General features: G+C 35.9%; 1 protein-coding gene across 10 annotated transcripts in view; it reads right to left on the reverse strand.

Moving 5' to 3' along the window:
* Positions 1–23,037, reverse strand: part of PTBP3 (polypyrimidine tract binding protein 3) — a 120,383-nt gene that overhangs the window by 73,575 nt on the left and 23,771 nt on the right. For 5 of the 10 annotated variants that reach the window (XM_045469681.1, XM_045469679.1, XM_045469682.1 and 2 more), the window contains one exon: positions 8,178–8,259. In XM_045469681.1, the coding sequence (XP_045325637.1) occupies positions 8,178–8,259 (82 nt within the window). Of the gene's footprint in view, positions 1–8,177; positions 8,266–23,037 lie in introns of those variants that run through there. The other 5 variants (XM_045469680.1, XM_045469689.1, XM_045469684.1 and 2 more) reach the window with 2 other exon arrangements.

Genomic DNA, 23,037 nt, shown 5'->3' on the forward strand with positions numbered 1-23,037 from the left:
TACCCAATTAGCCCATCCCCCCTCCCACACCTCCTCCCATAACCCTCTGTTCTCCATATTTATGAGTCTCTTCTGTTTTGTCCCCCTCCCTGTTTTTATATTATTTTTGTTTCCCTTCCCTTATGTTCATCTGTTTTGTCTCTTAAAGTCCTCATATGAGTGAAGTCATATGATTTTTGTCTTTCTCTGACTAACTTCACTTAGCGTAATACCCTCCAGTTCTATCCATGTAGTTGCAAATGGCATGATTTCATTCTTTTTGATTGCCGAGTAATACTCCATTGTATGTATATACCACATCTTCTTTATCCATTCATCCATTGATAGACATTTGGGCTCTTTCCATACTTTGGATATTGTTGGTAGTGCTGCTATAAACATTGGGGTGCATGTGTCCCTTCGAAACAGCACACCTGTATCCCTTGGATAAACACCCAGTAGTGAAATTGCTGAGTCACAGGGTAGTTCTATTTTTAGTTTTTTGAGGAACCTCCATACTGTTTTCCAAAGTGGCTGCACTAGCTTGCATTCCCAACACAAAGATACTTTTTAAGGACAGTTTTGCCAAGTATTGGACACTTGGTTGACAGTTTAATTCTTTTAGCACTTTGAATAGATTGGCTCACTGCTTTCTGGCGCCCAAAGTTCCTGATGAGAAATGTGCTCATATTCTCATTGAGGATCCTTGTGTGTGATGAGTTGATTCCTTCTGCTTTCACGATTCTTTGCAGAAAGTTTATTACAATGTGTCTTATGGGAGGTGTCCTCAAGTTCACCTTACTTGGAATTCATTAAGCTTCTTGGATATTTATACTCCTGTTTTGCATCAAATTTGTGGCTGTGGTAACTCTGGAAATCAGATTCTTCCCCTTCCTCAGGGTCTTCCAGTTTTGTTACTGTTTTTCTTTCTTTGATTGTTGTAGGCTATTTCTCTGTACCAAGAATCAGCCTCAAGTGTAAACTTAAGGTCTTTTCTGGTTTCTTCCAAGCCTTTGCCTAGGCATATACTATCACTTTCTAATTTTCCCTGTAGATACAGTTGTTTCCTAATGTCTTAGTTTTTGATGCCTCACTCCCAAATAAGGTAAAAGAGGAAAAATGAAGGAAGAAGCAAAGAGCACCAGGCCTTTAAATCCACTAGAAGTCACTGGGGGAGGCAGATATATCTGCTTCCCTACCCCAACTTTCTTTTTGGAACTTTAATTACATATATGGTCAGACCACCTAATTTTTGTTCTATAGGTTACTAAACTATTCATTTCTTCCTCAATCTCTTTTGGTCTGTATGCTTTCATTTCTATTGTGGTTTGTTTTTTTTTTTTTTTAGGATTTTATTTTTAAGCAATCTCTACACCCAACGTGGGGCTCACACTCACAACTTCGAGATTAAGAGTTGTGTGCTCTACTGACCAGGAGGACCAGGCGCCCCTCTACTGATGTCTTTAAATTCAGCGATCATTATATAACTATATAATGTGCTATTAATGCAATGCCATGTGTTTTTTTAGATGTATTTTTATCTTTAGAAATTATATTTGATTTTTTATAGGTTCCATTTTTCTGTCTTATACTAATATTTTCCTTTAAATCCTTAAACATACTTTTAATAACCATTTCAAAGTCCAAATCTGCTAATTTCATCACCTCTGTCATTTTTTAGGTCTGCTTCTGTTGACTGATTTTTCTCCTGGTTATGAGTCAGTTTTGTGATTCTTTCTATGTTTGGCAATTTTTGACTGAACAGTCAACATTGTGAGCACTAGGATTTGTTTTATAACTTTAACATGCCAGACTCTTTTCTGGAAAAAAAGGTAATTTCATATCAGGCAATTATTTTGGAGTCTTTTTTTTTTTTTTTGATTTAAATTTTTTTTTAATGTTTATTTATTCTTGAGAGAGAAGAGAGACAGAGCACGAGCGAGAGAGGGGCAGAGAGAGAGGGAGACACAGACTCCGAAGCAGGCTCCAGACTCTGAACTGTGAGCACAGAGCCCGATGCGAGGCTCGAACCCACAAACCACGAGATCATGACCTGAGCCAAAGTCAGACGCTTAACCAACTGAGCCACCCAGGCACCCCTGGAGTCTGTTTTTAAGCTTTGTTAGTGTGGGTTTAGAATGGTAGCGTTTACGCTAGAGCTGGTGTACCGTTAGCAGTAAGGCATGTGTGGCTTACTATTTGGCAATAGATTCAAAGGTAGATTTCTAGAGCACTTTTCTCACAGAGCTCCCTTCTCTCCCATACACTGCCTCCACAGCTCCTAGCCTCAGCCTTTCAAACCTGGATCTGTCTATTCAACTCAGCAATTCTGCCATGTTTGCTTGGGTTCCCCTCCACCATGCCCCCACCCTGCCCCCGCAGCTTACATAAAGTCTAAAAAAAAAATGGCAAAGTGATAATAGGGCTTGCCTCAGTTGTTCATTGTGATCCGAAATCCTAGTCCTGCATATAATAATAATATATTTGAAATAACAGCTGCTTCAAAAAAAAGTTAACTTGTCAGTCATGTAAAAAGTCTAAATGTAGACATTCCAAACGTGGAATGGTGACATACAAAGTTATCAGTGACTCAGGCTCTACTTGTCTTTCTGTTGGGGTGCAGCCTTCAACTTCATCCTCTAAAATGGAAACTGGAACTCCCACAGGCAGTAGGATAAAAGAGGAAAAAGTATACCCATGTAGAAATGCTCCAGAAGTAACTTCTATAACTTCCTCTTACATCTCATTAGCCAGGACTTAATCACATGACCACATCTAGCTGTAAGGAAGACTGAAAAGTAGTTGTTTAATTTGGGAAACAATGTGCCCAGATGAAAATTAGGGTTCTGTCACTAAAGAAAACAGGAGAAAACAGAAAAGTATCGGGGTACACAATAAACCATCTATGCCGTAATTCCTAAGATTAAATTTAAAAGGAAAGGTATACATTTCATGAAGAAATATGTAGAACATTTTCATAATTACCAAAGGACATAAAATAGGACCCACAAATATGAAATCACAGGTCAGGTTCCCAGACAGAAAGACACAATTTTGTTTATCACCATTCCAATTTTTATATCTTGCAGTAAATCCATAAATTTGTAATTAATTTACTTGCAAAGTTTCTTCTCCATGTGCAAAGGTGTTAATATGTTGACCCCATTAACAGAACTATGCCAACAGCTACATTTTATCAGTTTTATCACCATCTGCTAACACTGAAATATCCGTTATTACCCAATAAAGGTTTAATGTTGAGTCACCTCAAGGAATCAAAGTATAGCTTCTGGGAAGTCATTCTATCAAAAGTGAAATATCCAACATTAATGAAAATTGAGTTTTAAAAGTTCTACCTTAAACATCAACTTTTTATGAGGCAGTAATACAAATGTAAGTTTTGGTGCAACCGTGTCATGATAAAAATACTGTTCTGACAGTCCCAGGGGCAGACGTGTATGTGCAATTGGTCTGGTGCATACATAACTCCTTTACCAAACAAGCAATATTCTACTAATAGAGAGAAGCTACAGTTGTCAAATTTTACAAATTATTTTTAAATCCACATTTAGAACCACAAAAATTTTGTGATTCTACCCATTATCAATGCAATTTAAAAAATGTTTGTATCTTGTTCTGGGGTTTCTATTCTATTCCATTGGTCTATGTGTCTGTTTTTGTGTCAATACCATGCTGTCTTGATGATTACAGCTTTGTAGTAGAGGCTAAAATCTGGGATTGTGATGCCTCCTGCTTTGGTCTTCTTCTTCAAAATTACTTTGGCTATTCGGGGCCTTTTGTGTTTCCATATGAATTTCAGAATTGCTTGTTCTAGTTTCAAGAAGAATGCTGGTGCAATTTTGATTGGGATTGCATTGAATGTGTAGATAGCTTTGGGTAGTATTGACATTTTGACAATATTTATTCTTCCAATCCATGAGCAGGGAATGTCTTTCCATTTCTTTATATCTTCTTCAATTACCTTCATAAGCTTTCTATAGTTTTCAGCATACAGATCTTTTACATCTTTGGTTAGATTTATTCCTAGGTATTTTATGCTTCTTGGTGCAATTGTGAATGGGATCAGTTTCTTTATTTGTCTTTCTGTTGCTTCATTGTTAGTGTATAAGAATGCAACTGATTTCTGTACATTGATTTTGTATCCTGCAACTTTGCTGAATTCATGTATCAGTTCTAGCAGACTTTTGGTGGAGTCTATCGGATTTTCCATGTATAATATCATGTCATCTAAATTTTTGTATCTTTATAGCAGCACTACCAACAATAACCAAAGTATGGAAAGAGCCCAAATGTCCATTGATGGATGAATGGATAAAGAAGATGTGGTATATATATACAATGGAGTATTACTCGGCAATCAAAAAGAATGAAATCTTGCCATTTGCAACTACATGGATGGAACTGGAGGGTATTACGCTAAGTGAAGTTAATCAGAGAAAGACAAAAATCATATGACTTCACTCATATGAGGACTTTAAGAGACAAAACAGATGAACATAAGGGAAGGGAAACAAAAATAATATAAAAACAGGGAGGGGGACAAAACAGAAGAGACTCATAAATATGGAGAACAAACAGAGGGTTATGGGAGGGGGTGTGGGAAGGGGGATGGGCTAAATGGATAAGGGGCATTAAGGAATCTACTCCTGAAATCACTGCTTCACTATATGCTAACTAATTTGGATGTAAACTTTAAAAAATAAAAAATAGGGGCGCCTGGGTGGCGCAGTCGGTTAAGCGTCCGACTTCAGCCAGGTCACGATCTCGCGGTCCGTGAGTTCGAGCCCCGCTTCGGGCTCTGGGCTGACGGCTCAGAGCCTGGAGCCTGTTTCCGATTCTGTGTCTCCCTCTCTCTCTGCCCCTCCCCCGTTCATGCTCTGTCTCTCTCTGTCCCAAAAATAAATAAACGTTGAAAAAAAAAAAAATTAAAAAAAAAAAACTAAAAACTAAAAGCAAAAAAAAAAAAAAAAACCAAAAAATCACCTTACACAGGGATTAAACTCCTTTGTAAATGAGCAGTAAAGCCTTTCTCTCCAAATTTGTTCAAAATCAATTAGAATATAGTCAAGGAATGGAACACCAAAATCTTGAAATTTTAAAGTTTTTTGAAGTTTGCAAATATTAGATCAAATATCATAAAAATACTTTTGTGTGTAAGTGACCTCAAAAAAAAAAAAGGTAAAATTTCCAGGTGTCAACAGCCAAACCTCTCAGCAAAAGCAAACTAAAATTAGAAATTTCCCGTAGAAAGAAAGAAAGAAAGAAAGAAAGAAAGAAAGAAAGAGGAGGCGAGGGGAGGAGAGAAATTTCCCATCTACCAGAAACATTTAAAAAGGAAGCCTATCTCTGTTCAGGAATTTACATTCTGAATTTTCTCTTCCTCTCTGGCTTAAGACTCTCCAAGGTAATAAATTAACATATACATTAGAAGATGCAGGGGCTGGTGGTACCTTAGAATATCTAGCAGAGCAAACCACAAAACACCTTAGAGATTCTCACAGAAAAAACAATTCAGCTAAAAACTATTACTCACACAGGAAAAACACTAGAATATAAGCAAATATTCAACAGAAGAATTAAACAGTACACTAGACAAAGTTGAACAGAGAATGAGTGAATCAGAAAAACATTTTAAAGAAATTATCCAAAATACAGGACCTCAAGGAAAAAGACATGACAATAAATATAAGAGGTTAAAACAAATACAGGACTGAATGAAATGGGTCTTATACATGTCTAACTGGAGTTACAGAAGGAGCTGATTCTTTTTTTTTTTTTTTTTAGGTTAATTTTATTTATTTTGAGAGAGAGAGAGAGAGAGAGATCATGACCTGAGCCAAAATGAAGTCAGAGCCATCCAGGTGCCCACAGGACGCAGTTCTGTGAAGAGCTGGGTCACTCCAAAACAGGATAAATGAAAGTTAAGTCTCCAGCAATGGTCCTTAATACTGGCTGAACCTTAGATTATCACCTAAGAAGCTTAAAAAAAAAAAAGAAAAGAAAAGAAATACAGTGCCTAAACCTACACCCCCCAGAGATTTTAGAATTGGTGTGGGGTAGGTCAAAGTATCTTTGTTTCCCTCAAAGCTTCACAAGCTATTTTAGTGAGTATCCAGGTTTGAGAACCTGTGATCCATACCTACAAACAGCTAAACCAATGAACAAAAATAAAGAGAAAAATGTTAAAAATAACTACAGAGAAGTAATTTTACCTACAGAGTAGTAAGCCTGCTCACAAACTTCCCAACAATAGAAGCTAAAAGAATAACAGAATCATACCTTCAAAGTGTAGAGAGAAGTAACTGTCAATCTAAAATTCTAAATAGCTAACATTCAATAGTGATAATGAAATAGACATTTTTTAGTCATAAAGTCTGAGAAGTTACCATTTATAGAGCTTTGCAGAAATAGCTATTAAATAGGGTGGGCTGAACATAGAATGGAATGGGATATAAGAAGACATTCAAAACATAAAAGCAAAAAAACACAACAAACTCTTGTTGCCAGCTAAACTCACATTTCATATTTTTTTTTTCCCTAAGTAATCAATCAACCAGGATGAAAATCCTCCTGGTCATCCATCCTGGTAGTTCATAAACATGACCAAACAAACAAAGTGACCTGTTTTTAAAAGAACAAACATATGGGCCCCACCCTAGGTGTACTGTAACTCTAGGAATAAGGACATTTTTTTAGCATCCTACACCAAGAGGATAATCAGGTTTAGAAATGTATCAGGTTCTAGTATTTCCTTAATACAGCAGTTCTCAAAGTGTGGCTCCGCAGTAGCATCACTGTTATCAGGGAACTTGTGGAAATGCAAATTCTTAGGAGCCACCTCAGATCTACTTTATTAGAAATTCTGGGTATGGACTCAGCAACCATGCTTTAATAGGCCCTCCAGGTGACTCTGACACCAGCTCCAGTTTGAGAAAGCTGCTTTAGTCTCATGCTCATATTATCTGTTCACACTTCTACGTGAACAAATCCTCTGCTGCTGTCCTGCCCATAAAATCTATCCATTTAGTCCTCTAGAGCAATGTACCATGGTGAACCAATTCCTAGACATTCTTGATCTCTTCAGTGAATTTTCTTTCTCTCTTTTCCCTCAACTGAAACTAACCCTCTTCTCTTATAGAGTTCTCACATAAAAGCTGTTCACTCTCCCAAACACCATGTGGCTGAGGGTCTGGAAAGTGAGGTTCACTCATTCCTGCTTCCTATATCTCCAAAAACATTTGGATAAAAATCTTGCCTTTTCTGACACTCTCCACTCTCAAGCCTTTTAAACTGTGGATGATACTAACTTCCAAATTTCTCTTGTGATGTTGGGAAGAACCCAATGACTACCCAACATTTCCATGTGGATGTTGCAGAGGAACTTCAAATTCAATATATAAACATCAGAACCTGCCATATTACCCAACTCTGTTCTTCCTACAGTTTCTATATGAATGGCACCACCACTCATCTAATTATCCAAGTCCAAAACCTGGAAATAAATCATCAATGGAATCCCTTATCCGAATATTCAATTAATCACCAGTTACTATCAATTTCACCTTCTGTGAATTCTCTAATTCTCTCCATTACAATTGCTAGTGCTATAGTACTAATTACCATCCCTAACTGGGATATCCTATACAGCAATAGCCTCTTAACTGTTCACCCTCCCTCCTGTATTGCACTCTTCCAGTTAATTTCACAGTCCCTAAATTTTAAGAACATGTATTTTTAAACAACGTGGTAACTTATGGAATGTAAATTATGTTCCAATTTTTTAAAATCATGTAAACTTATAGTTTTAATACTTCTATTATTCTAAATCATCATTAAACACAAGCTTTTAAATCCAGCTCTTTTACTCAATTGTTCTGGGTCACCAACATATTGACAGTTTTATCACAATTATGTAACACAAAGAACATCAATCAAAAAAGGAATTATCGAATTAGACACAAGTTAAAATTTCAGGGCCACAACTGCTAACTTCATCTATGTGAACTTTCCTACAATAAATTTTACTGCAATAAATGTTTACTGAACTTTACTGCAATAAGTGTTTTTGTTATAAATAATGGCATTTCAATAAATGTTTAGATGAGCAAACGAAGAAAAAAATTTTTTGAAACTCATGGAAAGAAAACATTCTAGATTCTGAAAAAACGAAAACTCACCATACACACCTGTAGAAGTAGAATTGTTCATGGTAAAGGGTCCGTCAATGACATCAGAAGAAAGAAGCTCATCAGATCCCCGCTGAAAAGCAAGGGCAATATTGTTAATAAAACAAGTCTTGGATAATGGTCCACATTTACTACTAAAAATATTAAAAGTTAATATTATTACTTCTGTTTGAATATCAAGGCCTTTAAAGGGAAATCCTCAAGAATCACAAAATTTAAAGGTTGGAGAAGTGAATTTCACAGAAAAAAAATTGCTGCATATCCACATGGGTTGTTAGTTATATATACCAATATATACCAAAAAAAAAAAAAAAAAAAAAAAAAAAAGCCAACCTGCTATCATATAATTGGGGACATAATCCTTCATCCCTTTTTGAACAAACCCAATCTTCAGATGTTTCATTTGAAGTACCAAAAACCATACTTAGGGGTTGCATCCTGAAATTTTTTCTGTAATTTATTTTAAGGTATATTTGGTATATTTTAAATATACTTAGTATTTTAAAATATGTTAAGTTTTTTTTAGTATATTCTTAAGTATTCATGTGGAAATAATTTGTGTAGCACCTGTTAAGAATCCTGACTTGATACCTACATATTTTTTTATTTTTCATTTTTTATTCATGTATTTTTTCCTATGTGTTTTTTAAAGTTGAACACAAAGATGCAATTTACTTCTATATTTGGTGATAGCTGAAACCCTTTATAATTGGTGATTTTTTTATCCATTAATCTTCAGAATGATCTTTAATGTGTACTAATTCTTAAACAACTACTGTTTAAATAATTTACTCTTTTCTGCTGATGAGAGTTTTGACCAATTGCAAGCTGAACTGTCAATGCAAAAAGACAAGTCAGACAAGCCTTCTCATTTTAACTGTAAGATCTATTACCAAGATTTAAAAGTTTACATTTACGATGGACAATAAATGCCACGTACAGAGTTAAAATCAACCAATTTCCAATGTTACTGTTTGTTTAACCTGGTCAATTTTGAAGATCAAATATTTTGGTCTACTGGATGATAAAACTTAATCCTTAAACTATCCTACAAATATCAGAATAGTAATTATGCTCCAAAATATGTTTAATGTTTAGGTGTTGAGTACCATTGTAGGAAACAACTTCAGCCTTTGCTAAAGAAAGGCAAAGCACTGATGTGTTTGCATAACAGAAATACAATTACTTAAACAATTCTTGTATTAAACATCTGGAAATTATTCCCTTTCGTTCTTCACGAGTTTATACAGACAGCTTGGGACAAGAAGAAATTAAATAAGCACATAAGATGAAATAAAAAGGAAAATCTCAACTTCCAGAAAGATAACAGAAGAGTATTTTCATAATTTTGGAGTAGAGAAAGATTTCTTAAACAAGAAACAAAAGCACAATTATGAAGGAAAAATACTGATATACTTGATGACATTGAAATTAATTTTATTTACAATATACACAATGTCAAATTATTATGTTGTACATCTGAAACTAATGCTGTATGTCAGGTTTTTGTTTTTGTTTTTTTTTTTTAAGAATTTTATTTAATAAGAGACATCAGGAGATTTAAAAGGCAAGTAACAGAGTGGGAGAAAATATCTGCAATACACATAACCAACAAATTTTATATCCAGAACTTACTAAGAAAGAGAAAAAAGGAGAAAAAAAAATCCTCACTAGCAATCACTAAGAAAGTCCAAATAAAAGAAAACAACAAAAGAGGTCCATAGGCACCTAACAAAGTGGTAGACTTTACTTGTGTTCCAGAGTATTTGTGCCTTCCCTTTTTCCTGTGAAAGGATTTTTCACCCCCATCCATGGTGACATAACTTGCCATGTCTCCTGTGGGAGAATACTTCCCTCACCCACTGACACTGAGCACCGTTTTACAATATGCTCTGGCCTATGGAATATGAATAGATATGACCCATACTAAATCCAAGCAGAAGCTTCAAAAGATATTACCAGTTTCTGCTAATTTTTTCCTCTTTCCCTCTTAAATACGGGCTGTTCTTTCAACCTGATTCCCAGAAAAAGAACACATACAGCTTCAGAACAGCCACCAACCACTATAATTGAATGAGAAACAAATGTTATATCTAAGCTATATCTAAATGACTAAAACCATATCCAATAGACATATGAAAAGATGCTTAACCTCACTGGTCATCAGGGAAATGTAAGTTAAAATCATAATAAAATATTAGACATTAAAAAAGACTGACAATATCAAGAGTTGATAACAATGTGGAACATCAAAACTAGTATATTACTAGTGGGAGTGCAAGTTGGCACAACTTTGGAAAACTGACCCAATATACTAATGTTGAATATATGACTATCCTACAAACCTTATGTATTCTATTCTTATGAATACACTCAAGACAGTTCATGCTTATGTGCACCTAAACACATGAGAATGTTCTCATCAGCATTGTTTCTACTCATCAAATTGGAAACAGCTACGTTATCAACTCTAGTATGGATAAATAGATTGTTGTAAATGCACTCGATGATTTATGCCACTGAGAATGAATTATTACCCCATACACTAACATAGATAAATCTCACAAGCATAAGAAGTCATTCACAAAAGAATATATACTGTATCATACTACTGCATTTATATGGAGTTCAAGAATATGGTGAAAACAAAATTACACATTGGACAGCAACATGCAAAAGAATGAAACTGGACCACTTTCTTACACCATATATAAAAATAAAATCAAAATGGATTTAAGACCTAAATATAAGACCTGAAACCATAAAAATCCTAACTTCTTTGACATCAGCCATAGCAACTTCTTCTAGATATTTCTCCTGTGGCAAGGGAGATAAAAGCAAAAATATATTACTGAGACTTCAACAAAATAAAAAGCTTCTGCACAGCGAAGGAAACAATCAACAAAACTAAAAGGCAACCAATGGAATGGGAGAAGATATTTGCAAACGACATACACAATAAAGGGTTAGTATCCAAAATATATAAAGAACTGATGCAACTCAACACCTCCAAAATGAATAATCCAATTAAAACATGGGCAGAAGATATGAAGACACTTTTCCAAAGAAGACATACAGATGGCCAACAGACACATGCAAACATGTTCAACATTACTTATCTGAGGGAAATACAAATCAAAACTACAATGAGATATCACCTCGCACCTGTAAGAATGGCTAAAATCAACAACTCAAGAAATAACAGGTCTTGGGGCGCCTGGGTGGCGCAGTCGGTTAAGCGTCCGACTTCAGCCAGGTCACGATCTCGCGGTCCGTGAGTTTGAGCACCGCGTCGGGCTCTGGGCTGATGGCTCAGAGCCTGGAGCCTGTTTCCGATTCTGTGTCTCCCTCTCTCTCTGCCCCTCCCCCGTTCATGCTCTGTCTCTCTCTGTCCCAAAAATAAATAAACGTTGAAAAAAAAAAAAAATTTAAAAAAAAAAAAAAAAAAAGAAATAACAGGTGTTGGCAAGGATGTGGAAAAAGGAGACCCCTCTTGCACTGTTGGTGGGAATGCGAACTGATGCAGTGACCATGGAACAGAGCATGGAGGTTCCTCAAAAACTTAAAAATAGAACTACCCTACAATCCACCAATTGCATTACTAGGTATTTACCAAAGAATACAAAAATACTAATTCAAAGGGATACATGCACCTCAATGTTTATAGTAGCATTACCTACAATAGCCAAATTATGGAAACAGCCCAAGTGTCCATCAACTAATGAATCGATAAAGATGTTGCATATACATACAATGGAATATTATTTGGCCATAAAAAAGAATGAAATCTTGCCATTTGCCATGACACAGGTGGAGCCAGAGTATTACGCTAAGCGAAATAAGTCAGCCAAAGATAAATACCATATGATTTCACTCATGTGTGGAACTTAAGAAACAAAACACATGACCAAAGGGGGAAAAAAAAAGAGAGAGAGGCAAACCAAGAAACAGACTCTTAACTATAAAGAACAAATGGATGATTACCAGGAAGAAGGTGGGTGGAAGGCGGGGGGGGGGGGGGGAATGTGCTGAACAGGTGACAGGGATTAAGGAGTGCACCTGTGATAAGCACGGGTGCTGTATGGCAATGCTGATCATTATACTGTACACCTGAAACTCATATTAGGCTATGTTAACTGCAATTTAAATAAAAAGTACTTTCATTCTTCAAAGACACCATTAAAAAGAAAAAAAATGAAAAACCAAGCCAGGGAATGGGAGAAAATATTTGCAAAAACTAAAGACAAATAACCCAATAATAATAACAATAATAAACAGGCAAAAAGCATTTGAAAAGACATTTCTCCAAAGATATACAAATGGCCTAAAAACACATGAAAATATCAAATATCAACATCATTAGACATTAAGGAAATGGAAATTAAAAAAAAAATAAGTGCAGTATTTGCACTTTGTTTGTTTTTAGGGAAAGCGCGCAAGCGGGGGACAGGGAGAGAGAGAATCTTAAAGGCTCCAACACTCAGCACAGAGCTTGAAGCAGGGCTCAATCCCATGACCCTGGGATCATGACATGAGCCAAAATCAGGAGCCAGACGCTCAACCGACTGAGCCACGCAGGTTGCCAGAGAAATGCAAATTTTAAAACCACAGAGAGCACTTCAAATAAAATGTAAGACTAAGGCATCACCACACACCTACCAGAACAATTAGAATAAGGAAAGGTGACATATCAAATGCAGGTGAGGATGTGGAAGAAAGTGGATCTCTCATACACTGAAGATAGGGATGGTACAGCCACTCTGGACTGTTTGGTGGTTTCTTTAAAATGAAACATACACAGCAATCTCAAAAGATCACAGTCTCAAAACAAAATTTCACATGTTCTACGATTTTATTCATACAACATTCTCAAGATGACAGAATTACAGAGATGGAAAAGAGACCCATTGTGAGGGAGCAGAGATGGTTGGGAGGAGGTAGTGGGTAATTAAAGGATGCCAGAAGGGAGATCTTTGTGGTGATAGATTAGTTCTGTATCTTGACTGTAATAGTTACATGAATCTACACATGCAACAAAATGAAACAATTATAAACAGGCACTTTATCAATGTCTTTGTTTTGATAGTGTGCTGTAATTAAAATGTAACCATTGGAGGAACCTGGGAGGGTACACAGGACCCCTCCACAATATCTCTACAATTTGTTGTGAATCTTGAAATTTTTCCCAAATAAAAAGTTAAGACAAAAAACAAAACAGGGGCGCCTGCGTGGCTCAGTCGGTTGAGTGTCTGACTTTGGCTCAGGTCATGATCTCTCGGTTTGTGAGTTTGAGCCCCACATCGGGCTCTGTGCTGACAGCTCAGAGCCTGGAGCCTGCTTCATATTCTGTGTGTCCCTCTCTCTGCCCCTCCTCCACTCACACTCTGTCTATCTCAAAAATAAATGAAAACATTAAAAAAATTTTTTTGAAATAAAAAATAAAAAACAAAACAGAACAAAACAGATGTATCATTCTAAGCCAGAGGATTCCTACTTGACTTGAGACTTTTTGCTGCCTTAAAATAGTCATCACCAACACCTGTGCTCGATCAACCCTCAAGAAGGGATAAGACGAGACTGGTCAAGCTGTCAATTACTACAGCTCATTGTCAGAGCTCATGCCTCACACTACTGTTCCATACAATGGTGATCCAGAAGGCATCCCTTCAAAGACAGGCAACATTCAAAGAAAAACAATCCTATGAGTTCCTTATGGGAATCTGTACATAAGGTAAAGGAAGGGAAGACTCAAAAGCCAGACAACATACACCAGAAAAAGTATACAACTTTAAATTATGAGCAAATAAGAACTTTGTAAAATAATAAATTAAGAAAATAGCCTCTCCTAAATAAAATGCAAAGGGATATAACAGCTCAAAGGAGAGGCAAGTAAGAATTCTACCAAATGATTTAAAAGATAGATTGATGAAAAAAAGAATACAGCAGTGTCGTCAAAGTCAGACATTACAAAGAGGAGAGCCAAAAGTGCAAAACACACCTTTCCACCATCCGAAGAAGTTACCTACTGCAAAGAACCAACTCTTAATCTGGACTTTAAGTATCCAAAAGCCACACAGAAAAAATTTTCAGGAAAGCCCTCCCTTGCAGGCACATGAGATTACTTAAATGCAACTGGCGAAAGTGTCAGACTGTTAACAAAGGCCCCACACAATGTTGGACAGCTAAGAATCCAAAAACTTCCCTGCAGTCTTCTTAATGCACACAAGCTATTTCAGTTTCAATTTGGGGAGAACTGAGTTACTCATAGCTCTATTTCCATCTTATTCAATAAACTGTTACCTGGTTTCCTAACAAGTAAATCACCAATCAACCATTAACATGAAATTATTCCCTGTTGCTCACTGAATCAATTCTAAACTTACTATATGGCCATTAAAAGCTCTTTCTAACCCAGACCTCCTCCTACGCACAGTAACACTCCTGTCTTGTAATTTGCCCCAGACACACTATCTTTATTCTTGCCTCGTTATGCTATTCTCCCACCTCAAACACTATCCCTTCACTACATATCCATTCCTACCTAATGATCACAAGTAAATACTATCACATCCTTGAAAATTTTCCTTTCCCCAAAATGAAGAGGCTGAACTTAATTTTGATTGCCTTGCAGGATTAAAATGTACGTATGTTTTAGGATGTTAGTACACTTGCATAATGTATTCTTCCTATATGTATAGCTATGAATATCACACATTTTGTCAAATATGTATGCAAAGTTTTTTTTTTCAGCCACTTTCAGTCTATTATTGTGTCTTACACTTGATTGTATTTCCCCACAGTCTATAGGACAGTGTCAGGTATATTATATGTAATGACTCTCTGCCTTGGTTATACATTACAATCATATAACCAGTTTAAAAAATTGTTTTTATTTGAGAGAAAGAGCATGTGCTCAAATAGGGGGAGAGGGGCAAAGGGAGAGAAAGAGAGAATCCCATATAATCAGTTTAAAATCAACACCAGATATCAGGTCCTACCCCAAAGATTCTTAACCAATAGGTCTAGGCTAAGGCGGAACCTGTATATTTCCAAAGCTCTAATGTGTACCCACCTGAGGACCACTATAAACAGATGTTTTAATAAACACAGAAATATAAGAGTGAAGTGGTTTAAAAGACTAAAATAAAATAGTCTTCTAGAGTAGACCAGATCTAGGTTCGAACAGACTCCACAATCTTAAATTTACCTTTGTATGATACTACACGTTATTTAATCTTAGGCTGTTTACTCATCTGTAAAATGAGGATAATAATGCTACCCATCATCACCGTCCTCTGACGATTAATGTTTCTAATACATAAGGTATCACTAAACACTAGCAGATAAACACTAATGATCAATTACTCAGTAGTTTTCAAAAGCTATACATGTCAGTAGTTACTTGTATTCAATGTAATTAGTACTAGATAACAGTCTCCTAAAGGTGAAAGGTAACATTCTTTCAATAAAGAAAACTTTCTAAAGTTTTAAAAAGAAACGTCACCTCCCCATCCTAACAGCAAAAAATTAATGAAAGACTTGGCTTTGATAAAACATGCTTAAAAACTGAAAGCAATACTTTTCACATTTTATGTAACAAACTCTTAAAATATATATCCATTTCTAATAAATAAAATTGAAACATTCTTTGTATAGGATTGCATATGAGAGCTAATAAAGTCCCATTTTATGATTAACCTCTGAGGATGAGAAAGAATAAAGCATGTATCTGCCTGGACATTAGGACTTTTCCTGCAGAACACTGGCAAGATCTGTTAAGAGAAAAAAGTAAAAATTTTCACTATAATCATCCTTATTTAAGCATCTTTGCATACTTATTCAATTATCTCAGGATAAATCTGTAGATGTTAAACAGCCCAATTTTTTATTTTTATAATTCATTTTATCTTAAGTACATTCTGCAACATTATAATATGAATCCATGCCCCTGTCTGTAATCCTTTTATAACTGATAAGCTTTTGCCACACTGTTGCAGTCTTTGTATTCTATTCAAAATGAATATTCAGAAATGAAATAAACAGTTCGTCCTTTGTGAGCATAAAGTAAGACTGCGAGAAATCTCAAGTTCCCACTCAACGATGTAGAGTAACTTAAAGTTACTACTACACTACACGTGACTAGGAAGAAGCATTTTTATTTCTATAGGGGTCTTTCAAATATTGTTAGAATTAGCACATGACCACCTCATTTTATTTTTTTCCCACCACATTTTAGTATTACTCAGAGTCTGGCTCACAATTTGTGTAGGAAAGAATTTAACTTTGCCAATTAGAGGTCTGGCTTTTGCCCTCTCCTTCTGGGAAGTATCTCTAAAGTCCTGGAAGGTCACGCTTGAAAGAAGTATCTTTTTTTTTTTTTTTTTTTTTTTTTAACTTGAGGGCTTTAGGTCACTGACAAGGGACTGACCACACCAAAAAAATCAACGATGTAATTTAGGGTAAATATGGGCTTTTGCTCATGCCTAAAGACTGAGATCTGCCTCAAGGGCAATCAATTATGCCTACACAAAGGAGCTTCTCAATAAAAAAAATATAGTTAATCACTAAAGCACAAGTGAACTTCCCTGTTTGACAATACTCCATAAGTACTACCACACACTGATGATGGGCAAGTAATGTGTCCTGATGCCACAGAGAGAGGACAAAGGATGCTCTCTGTGTTTGGTACTTCCCCAGACTCTGCCGTATGTGTTTCTTCCCTTGGCTGACTTAAATCTATACCCCTTCCCTGTAATAACCACTAACCATGAGTATAACAGCTTTTAGTGAGTTCCATAAATCCTTTTAGCAAATTATGGGACCTCAGCATTGGTTTGGGAAACCCCCAGAACTTACAGTTGGTGTTGTAAGTGAGGGTAGTCTTCTGTGGACTATGTCCCCTAACTTTGCAGTTGGCCTAATTCCTCTCAAGGTTAAATGATGAATCAATCAAATATAATAAAGCTATTCATTTAACAGATTTTTAAAAACTGTATTCTTAACCTCTGAATTACCATTTGGACTTCTAACTATAAAAGAAAAATTTAACCTAAAAAATGTGATTAAATATTCAAGTATAGAAAAACCAGAATAATTAAGTTAAATTTATATGACACCTTACATAAATTAATGTAACATCTTAACTATCACACTCTATGTTTCCACACAAAATATAAGCTGCCATAATAAAAAAATGATGAACACTGCAGAGTCTTCAAAATAAACACATATAAGGGGCACCTGGGTGGCTTAGTCAGTTAAGTGCCCAACTTCAGCTCACATCATGATCTTGCAATTTGTGTGTTCGAGCCCTGCATCAAAGCTCTGTGCTGACTGCTCTGGGCCTGGAGCCCACTTCAGATTCTGTGTCTCCCTCTCTCTCTCTGCCCCTGCCCTACACGCACTCGCTGGCTCTCTGTCTCTCTCTGTCTGTCTCTCTCTCTCTCTCTCTCAAAAATAAAAACATTAAAATTAATAAATAAATAAATTATATTTAAGTCTAAAAATTCTACAAGATCTTTCAAGAATAACAGGAGCAACTTATAAGTAAAGCAAACACTATAGTATTGAGTGAAGTATTGGAATGACTGGTTTTATTTTTTTAATGTATTTTTCTTTTTCTTTATTTTTGAAAGGGTGGGGGGGAAGAGAGGAAGAGGGAGAGGGAGAAAATCCCAAGCAGCAGACAGCACAGAGCCCCATGCAGAGCTCAAACCCACAAACTGTGAGATCAAGACCCCAAGCCAAGATCAATAGCTGGGTGCTTAACCAACTGAGCCACCCAGAAGCCTCATGACTATTTTTATTTTTATACTTTATCACACAAGAAAAAATATTTGATACTAAAGTTTCATACCTGAAAATCCTGTTTTACATCAGAAAAAGGGTTGACTATCATATAAAATAAAACACACATCTCTCAAATAGTTACGATACTTGTAAAAAAATGGCAACTTTCTGACCCTAATAGGGGTCTGATAAACACAAAACAAAGAGAACAAAAGGGCTTACATTTGAAAATTCAGTCACAGAAAAAGTATTCTGATAATCAAAATTTACTGGCTAAGCTTTTCCCCAAGAATTCATTTTCAAATTATAGAAAACAAAGGTTATTAATATTATAAAGCTCAAATCCCAAAAGCCATATTACTTTGTAAAGCTCTGTAAAAGAGGAGAAAAACACAATTAGTTCTGTATTAAACATTCCCTTCTTTTAAAAACCAACTTTTCTTTCCTAGACATAAATTCTTTCTCCTGAAAACACATCACCATCTATAATTACAGATTACTTCAGTACAAAACAAATTTCTGAAAATTATACTTAATATTTACATCCTATGTGTCTGAAAAGCAATTTTCCATTAAAGTAAGGGAAGAGCGATGCAGACTAGGCAAATTGAGGATCTCTCACAAGGGATGACTGCTATGAGAGAGGATGGTTTAAGAGATGGGTGGAAGATGAGCAGAATGAAGACCCCTGTACCACAGAGAAACAAATTAACATTACACAAAAGGCTTTAACAAGCCAAATGAAGACATCACAGAAGGTGGGCTGCATGAAAACACTGGCTCAACCGTCTCCTTAGAAACACACAGTACATTTACGTAAGTGCAGCAGTTGCTTTCTGGACTTGTTAGCTCTCTGGCTAAGTCAACACACCAATCAGCTTCACTGCCTCTGGTACCAATTACTGAAGTTCTCTCCTATTGAAGAATAATGAAATATACAGGACCAACAAAGCAAAACAATACTGTAATTAGCAGCACAAATAAAGTGTTTCATTATCAAATTGGATAGAGAGTGGTTTTATTTAGCATTAGAGCAATATTATTATGATAGAAAGAAATCCACACAACTGAGAAACAGCCACTAAAGTAACATGTAAGGAAGATTCTGAAAAATAAACCATTAACTCACAGTTAATATTCAGATCATATCAAAAATGCACACGTAATTCAAGAATAAGATATCATTTGTTTTAGCCTATCAAGATACTATGACCATAAAAAAAAATGGCTATCAAAATTATCTCAGAATTATCTATGATCCTAGTACTTTTTTTAAACAAAAGAATCTTAAATACTGAAATTAATATCCAAGTCATACCATGAAGCCAAGCTAGCCCCCCCTTTTAAATTTCTAACAGACAGTCTTAGTGAGGCTCTATGAACACTTCCCAGAACAGAAACACATGTTAATCCTGTGGATACATTTTTCCATAAACAAGAATAAAAGTGATATTATGTAAAGTCTCACCATAGTATATACACTTGTTGATTATGATCTTCTGATTACTCACCTTTATATCTTCCTCCACAGAACCTACTATAACATTTTACATGGCACCTATGTTCAAAACTTTCTTGTCTAAAAAGGAATTTAAAAATGAATAAAAACTACACAGAGAAGAGAACAAACAATATTCAGTGAGGCTTTCAGATTAACTGTGAGGCAGTATGTAACTTCAAGTATTTTTTTCCTAATTCAGCCTTTTGTTAACATTCACCATTTCACAGCCTCCTGTTATTCAAAGCACATCCAAAACCCAAAGGCACTAGCTATTATTGGTAACTCTACCTTTGCAAATGACTTGGAGATCATATTCCCAAACACTGTGGCCCTATTAACACTCATCATCTACTAAATGTGTGACTATACCTAAACATATTTTTTTGGTTAATGTTTATTTATTTATTTTTGAGAGAGAGGAAGAGAGAGAGAGAGAGAGAGAGCGAGCATAAGCAGAATAGGGGCAGGGAGAGGGAGAGGGACAGAGAGAGAGAGAGAGAGAGAGAGAGAGAGAGAGAACGTGCACGCAAGCGAGCTCAAGAGAATCTGAAGCAGGCTCCAGGCTCAGAGCTGTCAAGGCAGAGCCCGACGCAGGGCTTGAACTCATGAATGAACTGTGAGATCATGACCTGAGTTGAAGTCGGACGTTTAGCCAACTGAGCCAACATTATTCTTAAAAAACAATTACCACCCCCCAAAAAACAGTTGCCAAACTGTTCTCTTGTGCTATTTTCCTTTCCAAGTCTACCACTATTGAGATTTTAGGACAGCGAGAGTAAAAAAGACAATGATGGGGCAAATTCTACAAACATAAAGCTATAGCAATGTTCAAGACAAAGAAAAAACCCTGCCCTTTATGCATGGAGTTTACAATCCTGCAGAAGGAAACAGATAGTCAAAAATATTAAACTATGTAATATATTTTAGAGTCATAAGTGGTTTTTAAAATGTAGGATAAGGTAAGCAGCCAGAGATGAAGAGGATTACAATTTTAAATAGGCAGTAAAGGAAAGACAAGATAAAGTGACATTTAAGCAAAATGTTAAAGGAGGTAAGGAGTAAGCTATGTAGTTATCTGAAGGAAGAATGTTATAGGCAGAGGAAACTGACTAGAATGCTTTGCATGTTCTAGAAAACTCTGAGGAAGCAACTGTTACTGCAACAAAGTGAGCAAAGGGAAAACAAATAGAGATTAGGAGGGTGTGTCATAATATGTGTGGCCTTGAAGGCAATTCTAAAAAATGTTATTGTGTGAAATGAAGGACACAGACTTTTGAACAGAGGAATATGATCTGATTTACTTCTTACAAGATCACTCTGGCTACTGTGTTGAGAACAGTCTGTAATAACACAAAGAGGGAAGCAGAAACTCTAGCTTCTCTAGTTAGGAAACTATAATGACAATCCAGATAAGGGGCCAAAAGAGCGCCAGTTACTGCGGAGAATGGCTGGAGTGTGAATATATTTGGAAAGATTTGCTAATGAATTAAATGTGGAAGGGAAGAGAAAAAAAGAAGTAGAAAAGTCCTGGTCGTCCCAAATAGCTAACATTGTAAAATATCCTTGCCCTGTGGTTAGTCTACAGACATTTTTAAGATTATATTCATATTCTCTAATTCTCATCCTTCAAAGAAACTATAAAAATCAGGTTATGTTATTTAAAATACGTTAGAGGGTAAATGGTACAATTAAAATCTAGGCTTGGTTTAAGGGCATGTGAGTCGCTCAGTCAGTTGAGCGTCACGTCACCATCTCATGGTTGCTGAGTCTGGCGCCTGCTTGGGATTCCCTCTCTCCCTCTCTCCCTCTCTATCTCTGTCCCTCCCCTGCTCACACTCTCTCTCTCTCTCTAAAATAAATAAAAATTTAAAAACAATCTAGGCCTGGTTTATTTTTCATCCTACATATCTGTTCCTCTAGAGTATAATAAACAAATTTCTCCTCTAGTATGTTAGGCCAACCTTTTGATCTATTTATTCCACATCTAGACCTTATTTTACATTACAACCATATACAAAGATATGTATATAGACCTTCCTCAACTTATGAATGAGGTTACATCCTGATAAATCCATCATAAAGATAACCTGAGTCAAAAATGCACTTAATACACCCAACCTACTGAACATCCTAGCCTCGCCTCGCTTACCTTCAACGCGCTCAGAACAATTACATAGCCTACAGTGGGGCAAGAACACTTTACACAGCCAACAGTGGGGCAAAATCATCTAACACAGAGTCTATTTTATAATAAAGAGTTGAATAATTCATGTAATTTATTGAATACTATACTGAAAGTGAAAAAGAGAATGCCTGTATGAATGAGTACAGAATGGTTTTAACTGTATCAACTATTTAACCTTGTGATTGCACCGCTAACGGGGAGCTGCAGCTCTTTGCTTCAGCAGCTGCAAGGCATCTTAAGAGTTTCGCACCGCTTATCACTAGCCCAAGAAAAGTTCAAACTTCAAAGTATGGTTTCTACAGAATGCATATTGCTTTCATGTCATCATAAAGTTGAAAAATCTTAAGTCAAACCATCATAATTGGAGACCAGCTGCATGTAATCATCCTTAACAAGAGCAAAATAAAAACAAGGATACTTACTGATTACACAGTACACACCACGTAGTGTTCTATGTGCTCTAGCATACATATTTCATGTAATCTAAGAAGCCTTTAATTTTAAGACCCAAAACTTTATCTAACACCTTAAAAGAAAAAGTACTATCAATTAAAAATTGTCACTATCAACTAATACGCTATCAACATATGGATGCACCCTGATGTCAGAAATGTTAATAAAAAACTGTGCCTGAGAATCAATGAAATACCAAATCCTCACAAAATTCTAATCATTCAATATTATTATGGTGACCAACTGGTTCAAAATATTATGTCATATATAATTGGTTAAAAATACTAGTTCTACCCTTTTCCTTTCCGCATTTTAACTTTTGAGCCTCTTTCAATTACCTTTTTTCCCTCAAGGTGATAACTAATGAAATATTACTGCATAACTTTGAAACCACAAGCCTTTATAAACACATGTCAAAGAAATCTCAGCAAGGCAAGGAAAAAATGTTCTCTCTTCCATTACAGCCACTGAAAAAGACACAACTCTGGTCATGAAACTGTTTACAAATGCTATTTCTAACAAAGGAGCCATAAAAATAACAAAGGTCTGGGTTTTGGCTAGTTGTCATACTTAATATTATTTATTGTCCTAGCAGTAGTAATACTTATATTGACACCTATTTTCTGAAATATATATACACTTGCAAGTTTTTTTATTAACCCAATCATTACAACTTTCCTCTCCTCATACATTTGTAAACAAAACCTAACAATTTCTTAGGTTTCTCAGAACAGAGGTGGAAAGATAACACCATTCTGGGAATGAAGAAACTAAGGCACAAATGAGTTATGTAACTCAGACAAATCATACTACAAATAAAGAGTACAAATAAAGTGCAAATAAGGATTCAAACCAGGGTGCCTGGGTGGCTCAGTCCTAAGTGTTGACTACGGCTCAGGTCGTGATCTCGTGATTTGTGAGTC

Source organism: Leopardus geoffroyi, chromosome D4 (assembly GCF_018350155.1).
Source record: "Leopardus geoffroyi isolate Oge1 chromosome D4, O.geoffroyi_Oge1_pat1.0, whole genome shotgun sequence".
In the NCBI taxonomy this organism is placed as follows: Eukaryota; Metazoa; Chordata; class Mammalia; order Carnivora; family Felidae; genus Leopardus; species Leopardus geoffroyi.